Genomic DNA, 13,883 nt, shown 5'->3' on the forward strand with positions numbered 1-13,883 from the left:
TGATTTTGAGCACTGTAAGGAGTCGACTGGATATGGGTGGGAATCTCAACCATGACGTAACCTTACACGGTAGGGGATATAACCGCTATACGGCCTCGTCCCTTAGAGGAGTAAAAATTAGGGACTGATATCAGTAAACCATAAAAAGTAGATGAATCTCAGTGCTGGTCAATGTTACGCATGCGATATGAATTACGTTATGCAAGTTATGTGGTTTTCGAAATTCATGTGTATTTGTTATGTATGTGCTCGAACGGCCCCCGCTTACTGAGTGACAACCATATCACTCTCCCCCCTTATTCTCCCCTCCCAGATAAATCCGAAGAACAGCTTGAGGACGAAGATTCGGACCAGTTTTGGGGCTGGTGAGATTCAAGATTTCAAGATTTTAGTTAAGTTTAAACTTTTGATTCAGTTTTAACGCTTCCGCATATTTTTATCATTTTAAGAATCTACGTTGTAAAGATAATTCTATGATTGATTATGAGTAATAAACTGGTTTTTGGTTTATACTGTACTACAAGCTTGTTGTTTTCTATTGTGTGATTGTAAAACAACGCCGACGTCGACTAACCCCGGTCTCGGGGCGTGACAAACTAAGCGATATCATAATATATTGTTAAATAATTAGGATAAACTCCTTTCCATTTGATATCTTAATTTTTATTTTTAAGTTCTTAGCGAAGCCACAAATAAGCAGTTTATATATATATTTTTGGATTAATTTTATATTAGTTCGGACGACTCAATCAAAAAATATTAAAAAATTCTATAGTTTAAAATTCTAACTCGAATAGATTCATAATTCTAACTCTGCAATTGCAGAAGCACTCTTTCTTCATCTCTTCCTTGTTTCAGTATCATTATAATTTTGAAAATCAATGTGTGACACCAATATTTCTAATTAAACGTGGTAAATAAAATCAACACTATGATTAATTTTTTCAATGAAGTCAAGTCATGTAATTGGTCCAATAATATACAGATATGCACGTGAATGGTTGGATAAATATTAAAAATTGATTTTTTTCAACTTGAAAATTTTTTAAACCCGTGGAAAACAAATGAACCATACATGCAATACAGATAAAAACTATGACTCAAACAATGACAAGCACATATGTTGGCTACTCTCTATTTTTATTATCTTCGAAAGTAATTTACCTTTGGCTCTATCATTTGATCGCTCAAAGCTAGTTCTGCAGTGGACCAACGCGGTTTGCCAAATTTTCGGTACGATATCGGTATGAAATTTTTTATACCGTAATTTTCGGTACGGTATACGGTATAGGATTTTCGGTACGGTACTGTACGGTATACCACCCCTACACCCACCCGCCCTCTTGGCTCCATCACTGCTTACTATTCATTGAATTCGAGTTAGTTTTTGCAATCTTAAAAAGATTATTGGCTTATATCAAATATATGCAAGTTACAAATCATTTTTCCCAAAAATTTGAGCAAGTGGGAGTTGATGATCCGAATACAATTAGCTTTGATGTTCGATTAGGTTTCCAGTGAGCTAATTTGTGGCTTGGGCTTTATTGACTCTTATTTAAAATAATCTTTATTTAATAATATTTTACGGTTTTATTCAATTATGACATTTGCTTTATTTATATACTCATGCAAGCTGTATAGATAAAATTTATGAATATATAATAGGTATCATGAAGTCTGCCTCTCAACGTAAGATCATGAAACTCATTAAGAAGTGTTGTAAATTCTAAACTTGTTCCTAGTCAATTCAGCTACCTAAAATAAGGATAAATTTCTCTCAAGTTTGAGACTAGCATGTGTGATATAAACGCCATGTTTCATTGGTAAGGACATGTATAGGTTCATTCATACTGATGGATGATTATTTGATGGTGCACTGAACAACCAACCTAAAACTTTTCAAGTGGTTATCATTTGTCGAGTGAAAAATTCTATAGTTATGATTGTACACTATTAATCATTTGAATCGGGATAACGTGGATACTCTACGTACTAGCTGACACTTCGATCCGTTTATCGACTCTATTAAGAGAAATCAGGTGGCGAGGTTGGGTATAGTTTCGAAACACATTAGAGTCAATGCATTGTAATCAGGGATTTACAAGCCACCCACATGTGAAGATATCATATATGATCTGATGAGTTAATAGTATAAAGAATCCCTGGTCAGTGTAAAACATTTGCATTTTGGAAAGTGGTTTCCTCGGTTGCATATACCATGTCACTGTTATTGCTCAAAGATACATCACATCGTTATTGAATCCGTTTGCAACTCTCGATATATCAATGCTTGTAGATTCGATTCGGATATATGAGTTGAAAATCTATACTTTACGTTAACCGTAACTTAATGTTCTTGCAGACACTATCATATTGCTTATAATAGGGATGAAAATGGGTCGGGGCGGGGGCGGGTTTGCCATCCCCATCCCCATCCCCGAATTCCATCCTCATCCTCATCCCCGCCCCAATCTCCGTTTTTTCGGGTTCACGGAATAACCAAACCCGAAACTTCGTGAATCAACTTACTATCCTCGCCCTCATCCCCGTTTCAAAAATATTAATATTGCAAGACGATAACGAATTCGGAGATTTTTTTAAACTAAAACTTATTATTATCTATTTTTTCAAACAAATAACATTTCGATGCGAGTAAAAACACCAAAAAACACATGACCACTAATATAAAATTAATGATTTGTTGAAACCTTTTATTTTTCAAAATCATGCACAAAAATCTATGTTTAAACTTAACTGTGACAAATAAGTTGGTATTTACAACAAAATTCTATTTATTTTGTTTTAGCTAAACTAGTAGTAATTTCGATAAGAAGTCTTAGCATAGCAAAATCTTGTAACAATTAAATAAATCAGTAAAAGGTTTATAGTTACAAACTTATATAACAATCTTCTTCAAAATATAAAAACTATACACAGTGCATTAGATTTTGTATTAGATTTTAACAACATAAACATGATGAGACACTTGAAGCCATCTTCTAGTCTTCTAAAAAAAACGGTCACATAAGATTTAGCAGTAACGACCGCAGGTTCACACATTCATTCACAAATGATAACATGACGATAATTAAATAAAAATACATGTTGAAGATCCTAAAATATAATAAATCTTACCCATTTTCACAATCACTTGATATGATGTCATTTAAACTAATCAGACTCTCCTCATAAACCACAGCACGTAAGGACAAAGGAAATCCGTAGAATGGCAGTCCCTTGAACTTGTTTCATGAAGTGCACAAAGGCCCAATTGGCCGTTGTCGGATTCAACCAGCAACCACTCATCGTTCAAAATCAAAAAAGGGCAAAAAACCTCGTAAGGGCCGATCACAAACTGCTTCGTCCATGATTCTTTCACCCTGTATTGCTTCATCACCCAAATCTCTATTATCTCATCGAGTTCTCCTCTCCATCGTGCAAATCCAATCAATGCCAGATTCTCATTTAACACCGTCAGGCTCGAGAGGCCTTCTTCTTCGGGGAAATCATCAGGAAAGTCTAACAATTGAAAAGCCTCCGTTCTTATGTCAAAGCAAAGAATGTATGGATAATCATTAATATCTTCCCATGCGTACCAGTGAAAAGCCCCACCAAATAAAGTTTGAAAAGAAGGTAAACAAGTAATCATAGGCAGTTTTTCATCTATATGCTTCCATGAATTGGAGGCTGAATCGTATAAATCAAACCTATGGAAATCTTCGTAGTTGTCTGCACCGATTTGCGAAATTTGCATTACCTTGTAAGCGCCAGTGTTTGGGTCAAACCCAAATCCAAATTCAAAAGCCCATATTTCATAACCCTTTGGACAGGGAATGTTCGGAGGGGGAAGCGGCTTGAATTCTCGCAATGCCGGATTGCATAAGAAAATGATATTATCAACTGGGATGCAAACGAGCCCATTGCAAGGACCATATATTTGGACATCCGAATATCTTTGGACATCGGAATAAATGATTTTAGGGAAGTCTAGATCATTCAAAACGGGAATGGATAGATAGGGTGATACCAATAATTCGGGGAAATCTGGATTGTGAAAAGAGAGTATCGCCTCGTCTTCATATTGTCGTGTCGTATAGCGTTTCACAAGCAACACACTCTGTTTTCTCTCACGGTTTTGGTATCTGTGGATGAATATAGGACTTCTAATCAAATCACGCCATGTTCTTGAAACGCACCTGAGTTTTACTATTGATTTCACCGGGAGACGTATCAAAATTTCGATGATTACATCCTCTGGCAGCCGTGGATCCACCATTCTCACGAAATCGCCGTGATGAACTCTCTGGCGGCTTAAGCGGCAGGGCTGCGGCTGGTGACTGGTGCGCTATGGCGCAGAGAACCGAGAAGAGAGGGGCAAAAGAACCAGGGTGTGAGAGAAAAAGAAGAATGAGGTGGAGGCCCATCTATTTTGGGTTTTTGCAATTTTGGAATTCATTTTTTCTTTGTGGATGGCAAAATGCAACACGACTCGTCAATCCGACACGACCCAACACGAAAAAAATCATATTTGAGTTGGGGTTTTTCGGGTTCGGCTCGGGTTCGAGTTAGTGCCAGGTTAGACGGGTTTCGGGTTGCGTCGGATTGGGTCTCGGGTTGACCTGAAAAATTTTTTTTTGAAAATATTACGTATAATTTTATATATTGTATTTTGAACAAAATTTATTGTATATTTATATGATAAATTTTCATCCTTTAATATTATTTTGTATATTTTTTTTAACAATTGTTTATTTGATTTAGTAAATATATTTTTAATTTTCTACGATTAAACTTTCAAATTTAAATAGGAAATTTTGTTATTATGTGTTTAAATTAAAATATTATTATTATTTTTTATTTTTTCGAATTTTTTCCATTATTTTTTTTAAAAAATAAATAAATATATAAAATTCCTGTTAGACGGGTTGAGTCGAGTTAGACAGGTTCATGTTCGGGTTGGGAGTTTTCAGGTTGTTTCAGGCTCGGGTTGATGAAAAAAATTGTTGGTTGACCCGAAACCCGACCCACCCGACCCGGTTGATACCCCTATTTTTCCCCCCTGTTTAGGCTTGTAACCTAGAAATTCAATTGGCTCGTTTTAAGTACACTATTTTAATGTTGGAAAAACTATTATAAAAATTAAAATTGAATATATTATCATGTGTTATAATAATTATTTGTACTCTGCATTTAAAGGTTAGGATGTTTAGAAAAACATTTTATGATATAAAGGAATTTAATATTCATGTTATGGAATTTTATATGCATAAAATGAAAACCCTTATTAAATTAGAGCTTTAATTGGGTGCAATATGTATCGTGATCAAATGCAATTTGTGAAAAATCATTAACTCTGTTTATTGGATATTATTGTGATCTATTATGTACATGATATTTTAGATTTATCATAATTAAAATATTAGATATATAAAAATAATATCTCATACTATATTATTTTTTTTTGACGGTAAAAAATTATTGTAATTTATTGAATAAGAGTCAGATCCTTGATTACAAGATTAATCAGCCAAAAAGGAAAATCTCCTCACTTCCAAACAAATGGGGAAGGGGAGGAACATGAAAAAAAAAAGCAATAAAATGTGCAACATGATTTGCAGTCCAACGAACATGCCTAAGAGAAGGGCTCCCTAAAAGAGACAGTAGACCACGGATTTCAGACGCTAGGGCCCCAGTGTAACTACGATTCTCTTCTACACCAATGACTGCTTGCACGGCGAGGAGAGAATCAGAAGTAATAAGATGAATCCTGATGTTATGATCCCTTGAAATGTTAACACCAACTAGAATAGCTAGTAGTTCAGCAAAAGTAATCGAGTAAGGCTTCTCAATCTTCTGACCAAAGACAAGAATCGGTTGTCCCTCATGGTTCCTGATAATCTCACCAAGAGCATATCTATTGGTACCTTCATTAAAAGCTGCATCAACATCTAGGCGTAGGGTATTCACCAGGGGAGCACTCCAGGATCTAGGAGAGCAAATTGGATCCTGCGATGAGGCAAGCCTTAGGGCTTGGCGTGCCGATTGAAAGTCTATCGGACGGCTTGAGCTCCATTCCACATTGAAAGCAAGGGGATCCACTTTCGGACTATGAGTAAGACGAAGCCTCTCACACCAAATAGCCCAAGATCGCATCACAAATATCTCGAACTCATCCTTGCTTAGCTTTTCCGACATCCAGAGTGATATGTCCTGGGCATCCAAGTGGTGAGTTTGTTTTAAGATCTGCCAGAAACCGGTACCTTTCTAGCAGTGCTTAATGGCCGAACAGGAGAAAAGAGCATGAGCAGTCGAGTCACAAGAGGCATGGAAATATATTAATATTATCAATTTTTTTTAATATATAAAATTATGATAGAGATTTTCCATGAATTTAATAGAAATATATAAAATTAAGTAATTAAATTGTATTATTTATTTTAACTTTATCAACTACTAGTAAATTGTATTATTTATTTTAACTTTATCGACTAATAATAAATTATATTGTACCAATGAATCCTAATTTCAACCACATTTTCACAATTCGAAAAATGATCGATATTGTTATTGATCGATATTGTTATCAAATGCAATCTATCAAAATAATTAACTTTATTGATATAGACTTTATTTTATTCTTTTTAGACGATGGATTTCACATCCATTATTTTTAGATGCAGTATTTATCCAATAATTTGCAATTATATGCCACACAACGTATATGTATCGACTGCCAATTATTATTATATTAAAGTTAAATATTAAATATTTGGTGCGTTAGTGAATTTAAATGTTCCATAAATAATCTATAAACAAATAAAATAAAAACGTTAGAAGTACATCAATCTAAAAGCTCAAATATATTATTTTTAATCTCTTATTATATAAAAATTAATTAATACTTCATAAGATATATTTATAGAGTTATATATTTATATAAATTTTCTTTCATTTCAAATTAAATTAATTATACACAATTTAAAACAATATTATATTATTTTATGTATATAACTATTATTCTCATGCAATGTGTGTATTGACGGTTAAGTACTATACTAAAGTTAGAATTTAATATTACGTATTTGGTGAGTTAGTTAAACCTTCTATATTATCCATATAACTTGTAATTTCTACCACTTTGATTTTCTCTAATTTTCTTCATATGAATTTGGACATATAGTTAATTAATCCCTTAAAAAGGATTATGAATATCAACTGACTTTGATACGTATCTTTTGGACAGTAGGTTTGTTAAAAATGTAAGAGTAATCTCATGTGAGACCGTCTCACGGATCTTAATCTGTGAGACGGGTCAACTCTATCCATATTCACAATAAAATGTAATACTCTTAGCATAAAAAGTAATACTTTTGCATAGATGACCCAAATAAGAGATCCGTCTCACAAATACGACCCGTGAGACCGTCTCACACAAGTGTTTGCCCAAATAATGTAAATGGCATGCTAATTAGTTTTCCAGTGTTTAAGGAATGAATTGAACATGACATGGGTTTCGTAATAAATGAAATTTCTTTAGGAATAAATATTTGAATTACACTTATGAGTTAAATAATATCAATGTACTGTCACTATAAGTTTGGTTAATTACTACCTTATATGCGTTGTTGGTAATCAGGTGAGGCTGTGATTAGGCTTCCAGATATATGTGTGATATTCCATTTATAAATATGCAGGGATAAAAGTAAAAAATTATCATTCAAAATGAATACTGCATATGTTTGCGGCCTGCTCACTTGTTTTATTTTCTTTGCAAGTAATTTAACTTTGGTTCAACCGTTTGATCTCTTCAAGCTAGTTCTTCAATGGCCTAATTCATTTTGCAAATCACATCCATGTCAATCCCATGTGCCAAATAAATTCACGATCCACGGGTTGTGGCCCGACAATTACTCTAGGCCATTGTCCTTCTGCACTCCGGCGACTACTTTCTCTACGATTGTGGTACTACTATTTGTACATGCTGTTTTTTTTTCCGGCCATGATATAACTCTAGAAAATGTATTTCTTTATTTTAAATGCATTTACTTACGCAAAACGCAGGTTTGCTGACAAGACTTTCCAGCGAATGGCCAAACTTAATTCATCCAAGTCAGAATCAAGGTTTTTGGAAACACCAGTGGGACAAGCATGGTACCTGTAGTACAAATCTCTACGAACAGGATGCATACTTTGAAAAGGCTTTGGAGTTGAAAAACTAATTAAATGTTTTGGCTATACTTTCCAGACATGGCATATTTCCTAAGGGACGCTACGTTTCAATAAGGCAAGTCAACGGTTCGGTGTTTGGAGATACTGGTCAGATGTCTATACTCAAATGTAGCCACGGTTGGTTAATCGAAATCATTATTTGCTTCACTCCTTCAGGGCATTCTGAGGCTCCATGTCCCCAGCCTCCACGTCGAAATTGTAGGCGTAGAGCACGGTTTTGAGAACCAATATAATGAAATTTAAATACTATATATATATATATATATATATATATATATATATATGTATTGTTCTGCTGCTATACTCCAGTTATTACGTACGCTATATATTCAAATTATTTGTTCTATCTATATATAAAAAGTGTGACTTTAACTATATTGTGGGTGTTGTCTTTAGATGAATGTTGTCATTAATTCTATTGGAATTAATTTGCATGTGTAGATATATTCAAAATTATTTTATTTTCTAGTTTTCCGTCAAAATAAATTAAGAGTGAAAATTTTTCTAAGTAAAGTCTTATTTATACATAAATAAGAGAGTTAATGTTGAAAAGCAGAATAATTCAAATAATATGGATATGCCATTTTATCATGTAAAATAATTCAAATTAATTTGCATGTGTAGATGTATCCAATATTTATATTTTGGATTAAATTTCTCTTCTTAACCAAAAACATGTGGATAAACTAAGAATGTACATGAATATTTAGTATAAAAAGATTTTATTGTCCTACAATTATTATTTTTGTAGTTTTGCGTTTAATTTATTTCGTAATAGGAATCATTAAATTTAACTTCAATAGCATTATTTCGTTTTTAAATTTATTAAAACTTTGACATAAAGACACACACACACACACACATATATATATATGTATATTCTCAAAATTTTTAAAATCTTTTGATAATATATATATATATATATATATATATATATATATATATATATGAAGAATGTGATTGGGTAATAATATAATAAATTTTTTATTTAAAAAAACAAATAATGCAAACCCTAAAGACAAAATAAAATTATTTTATATTTAATGGTCGACATTTGAAACATATTTTTAGTATAATATAAAATATTGAGGTGTAATAATTGTCTCTGTTGATTAAAGCAATCAAAACGTAACGTTTGAAATGTTGTACCGTTTAAAATATTTGATTTGCATCGTTACTACCAATGACAGTTTTTGGTAAAGCGACAAACGTTCGGTCCTAAAATTGATATCAGAGTCGTCTAGGTCACGAGTTCAATTACATTGAACTCAAGGAGTGAAATTATTGATAAGTAGATTATTGGAAAGCAATAATTGTTTATAGAAAATTTGATGTCACGCCCCGAAATCGAGATTATTCGATATCGACGTTGTTTATCAATCGCATAATATGTAAACAACAAGCCTATAATCAAATATCCAAACCAGTCTATTTCATAAAAATAGATAAACGTCTTTACAATGTGATTCGAAATAAAACGCGGAAGCGAATTATAAACTTAACAAAATCGAATTATTAACTATGCTTGATCTCGAACTAGTTCTTTATCACCATCCCCAAAACATGGTTACTCATTCTCATCTAATTGCTCTTCATTCTTATCTGGGGAAGAAGAGTAAAGTTTGAGTATTTGAGGAAACATTCAACAAATGAAGGTCGATCGCGCACAACAAATAAAAAAGATACATATATATAGAGAGAGAATCATGAATTCACATCTTCCTCTTGTCAATGTTTTGGTGTCCTGAATTTATTTGGGAATAAGTGGAAGCAATAGTATCGAGCAAAAATGATATTATATTAAATAACAAGTTTCATAATGTACTTTACTTTTGCCAATGTTATTGGTCATAGATTATTTCATGTTACTAAAGGACAGTAATCCAATATTACATTTACCTATTCCAAATTATTTTTACAATGAAAAAAATATAGACCCCACATGACAAATAACATTTCTTTGCCAGTAAAAACACCAAATGTAAAATTAATGATTTGTTGAAACCTTTTATTTTTCAAAATCATGCACAAAAATCTGTATTTACAACAAAATTCTAGTTATTTTGTTTTAGCTAATGTCGTAGTAATCTCTCTATATCAAGTCTTAGCAATTAGCATAGCAAAAATCTTGTAACAATTAAATAAATCAGTAAGGTTTATAATTACAAACTTTTATAATTACAAACTTATATAACAATCTTCTTCAAAATATAAATAAAAACTATAAACAGTGCATTAGATTTTAACAACATAAACATGATAGGACACTTGAAGCCACCTTCTAGTCTTCTAAAAACAGACGTCACATAAGATTTAGCAATAACGACTGTGACTTCACACATTCACAAACGATAATTTTAAAAAATGTAGATGTTTTAGATCCTAAAACATAATAAATCTTACCCGTTTTCACAATCACTTGATATGATATCATTTAAACTAATCAGACTCTCCTCATAAACCAAAGCACTTAAGGACAAATGAAATCCATAGAATGGCAATCCCTTGAACTTGTTTTCATGAAGTGCACAAAGGCCCAATTGGCCGTTGTCGGATTCAACCAGGCAACCACTCATCGTTCAAAATCAAAAAAGGGCAAAAAACCTCGTAAGGGCCGATCACAAACTGCTTCGTCCATGATTCTTTCACCCCGTATTGCTTCATCACCCAAATCTCTATTACCTGACTTGGTTCGGGTTCTTCTCTCCATGGTGGAAATCCAATCAATGCCAGATTCTCATTTAACACAGTCAGGCTCGCGAGGTCTTCTGCTTTGAGGAAATCATCAGGAAAGTCTAACAATTGAAAAGTCTCCGTTCTTATGTCAAAGCAAAGAATGTATACATCATTAATATCATTCACTGCGCACCAGTGCATAGCCCCACCAAAGAAAGTTTGAAGAGAAGGAATAGAATTAATCTTAGGCAGTTCTTCATCTATATGCTTCCATGAGTTGGAGGCTGAATCGTATAAATCAAACCTCTCGTAATCATCCAGATTGAGACGGAAATCTTTGTAGTTGTGATCGTGCTCCAGAGAGAGACGTAAACCTTCGTAGAAATCTTCACGGATTTGCGAAATTTGCATTACCTTGTAAGCGCCAGTGTTTGGGTCAAACCCAAATCCAAATTCAAAAGCCCATATTAGATAACCCATTGGACAGGTAATGCTCGGAGGGGGAAGCCGCTTGAATTCTCGCAATGCCGGATTGCATAAGAAAATGATATTATCAACTGGGATGCAAACGAGCCCATTGCAAGGACCATATATTGGGACATGGGAATATCCTCGGAAATTGGAACAAATGCGTGTAGGGAAGTCCAGATCATTCAAAACAGGAATGGATAGATAGGGTGACACCAATAATTCGGGGAAATCTGGATTGTGAAAAGAGAGCATCGCCTCGTCTTCATATTGTCGTGTCGTATAGCGTTTCACAAGCAACACACTCTGTTTTCTCTCACGGTTTTGGTATCTGTGGATGAATATAGGATTTCTAATCAAATCACGCCATGTTCTTGAAACGCACCTGAGTTTTACTATTGATTTCACCGGGAGACGTATCAAAATTTCGATGATTACATCCTCTGGCAGCTGTGGATTCACCATTCTCACGAAAGCTCAAAGTGGATACTTCATAATTTTGTGCCCTAATAAGTAATGAGTTTTCAAAGGATGACGGTTTACAAACCGCCGTGATTAACTCTCCGGCGGCTTAAGCGGCAGGGCAGCGGCTGGTGACTGGTGCGCTGTGGCGCAGAGAACCGAGAAAAGAGGGGGAAAAAGAACTAGGGTTTGAGAGAAAAAGAAGAATGAGGTTGAAGCCCATCTATTTTGGGTTTTTCAATTTTGGAATTCTTTGTATATAGCGGAGAGGCCGAGGTCTAAGTAATATATATTGTAAATATATAAATTAAGTAATTAAGTATATTTAAAATAAAATATAATATTATCTGATTGAGTCAGGTACACTATTAACGATCATATTAATAATATAGAAAATAATTTAAAGAATATCATGAACATGACAAATTGTAAAACAAATGAAAAGTAAAAAATAAGCTCACAAATGAAAGTGATTATATTTATAATAGACATAGCATAATAGTAGATTATTTTGATCAAATGCAATTTATCAGAAATCACTAACTCTATTTATTAGATATTATCGTAATCTTTTATATATATTTCGTATTTTAGATAAACCATGATTAAGAGATTATATATCAATAATAATATCCCATAATATATTATTTGATATAGTTTTATTTATATATCAAAGTGCATCCACATTTGAAGTAGAATATAAAATTGGCAAAAACTTGTGTGAGACGGTATCACGGGTTATATTGTGAGACGGATCTCTTATTTGGGTCATCCATTAAAAAATATTACTTTTGTGAATAGGGGGGGTGACCCGTCTCACGGATTTTGGTTAGGCCATACAAGATATGTATGCAATACACACAACTAAATATTCTTTTTCTGTAGTTCTTCAAGTATCGCCAAATATTCGTCTCCTAATTAATTTATTTTTCTAATTAATATATTTAAAATAAATTCATCAACTAAAAAATATGTTCAAATATCTCTCATTATATCCAACAAAATATATTATAATTTTCTATTTTTTTACTAATAATTAATTTTTTTTAAAAAAATATCCATATTAATTTTCAGTATTTTATGAAACATATATACACACATATAATAAAAAATTGTTGGTGATTCATAATGAAAATTTTATATTTTGTCACAATTTTATATAGGCAAAAACTTGTGTGAGACGGTCTCACGGGTCATATTTTGTGAGACGGATCTTTATTTGGGTAATCCATGAAAAAGTTTTATTTTTTATGCTAAGGGTATTACATTTTATGGTGAATATGAGTAGGGTTGACCCGTCTCACAGATTAAGATCCGTGAGACGGTCTCACATTAGACCTACTCTTTTATATATTATTATGTTTATGTATTGCATAACCTTTATTAAGGGTGTCAATTCGGGTGAGATGGGTTGGGTTGAGTAATAGTACTATTCAAAAATTGCTCAACCCGAACACAAACCCGAGCCAACCCGAAAACTATGTACCCGAACCCGAATCGACCCGAGCAATCCGATTTACCCGATTTTGAATTTTTAAAATTTTTTTAAAAGAAGATTAAATAAAATTCAAAAAAATAATATTTTAATTTAAACACATAATAACAAAATCTCCCTCATATATATGATTTAAATTTGAAAGTCTAATTGTAGAAAAATAAATATATTTACTAAATAATATAAAAAATTATTTAAAAAATAAAATGTTCAAAATAAATATTAAATTATGAAAATTTATGATATAAATATACAATAAATATTTTTTTTTCAAACATACAATATAAAAAAATGAAGGCAATATTTATAAGTTATATTATTTTAAAAAAATAAAAATTTTCGGGTCAACGTGTTGTCCCGAACCCAATAATTTTTTTCGGGTCAGCTATCGGATCCAACCCGATCTGACCCGAATCCGAAAACCCCAAACCCAAACCCAAACCTGAATTTTCGGGTTGAACCGTATCGGGTTGGTGGGTCGTGTCTGATTTTGACACCTCTAACCTCTATCTAACATTAATAAAAAAATATATATATATTTCTAATTTCTAAT

General features: G+C 32.8%; 2 protein-coding genes across 3 annotated transcripts; both read right to left on the reverse strand.

Annotated features, from left to right (window-relative positions):
• Window positions 1–3,029: 3,029 nt before the first annotated feature.
• LOC140813999 (F-box/kelch-repeat protein At3g06240-like) lies at window positions 3,030–4,395 on the reverse strand. The gene has a single exon (XM_073172842.1). The coding sequence runs from the start codon at window positions 4,274–4,276 to the stop codon at window positions 3,176–3,178; it is 1,101 nt and encodes a 366-aa protein (XP_073028943.1). The 5' UTR covers window positions 4,277–4,395; the 3' UTR covers window positions 3,030–3,175.
• A 5,285-nt stretch (window positions 4,396–9,680) lies between these two features.
• LOC140815194 (F-box protein CPR1-like) lies at window positions 9,681–12,060 on the reverse strand. Of its 2 annotated transcripts, XR_012114291.1 has the most exons (2): window positions 10,633–12,060; window positions 9,681–9,831 (listed from the first exon to the last, which is right to left on the reverse strand). XR_012114291.1 is itself a non-coding variant. In XM_073174316.1 (1 exon), exon 1 carries the CDS (start codon window positions 11,836–11,838, stop codon window positions 10,786–10,788), a length of 1,053 nt encoding a protein of 350 aa, XP_073030417.1. In that variant the 5' UTR covers window positions 11,839–12,060; the 3' UTR covers window positions 10,414–10,785. The 2 variants fall into 2 exon arrangements, 1 of the variants encoding a protein (XP_073030417.1); XM_073174316.1 differs by lacking the exon at window positions 9,681–9,831 and having other exon boundaries at window positions 10,414–12,060.
• Window positions 12,061–13,883: the final 1,823 nt, after the last annotated feature.

This window comes from Primulina eburnea, chromosome 15 (genome assembly GCF_022965805.1).
Source record: "Primulina eburnea isolate SZY01 chromosome 15, ASM2296580v1, whole genome shotgun sequence".
NCBI classification, from domain to species: domain Eukaryota; kingdom Viridiplantae; phylum Streptophyta; class Magnoliopsida; order Lamiales; family Gesneriaceae; genus Primulina; species Primulina eburnea.

Coding starts and splice junctions, on each gene's coding strand:
- LOC140815194 (XM_073174316.1), bottom strand. CDS start 11,838: ATGGTGAATCCACAGCTGCCAGAGGATGTAATCATCGAAATTTTGATA.
- LOC140813999 (XM_073172842.1), bottom strand. CDS start 4,276: ATGGTGGATCCACGGCTGCCAGAGGATGTAATCATCGAAATTTTGATA.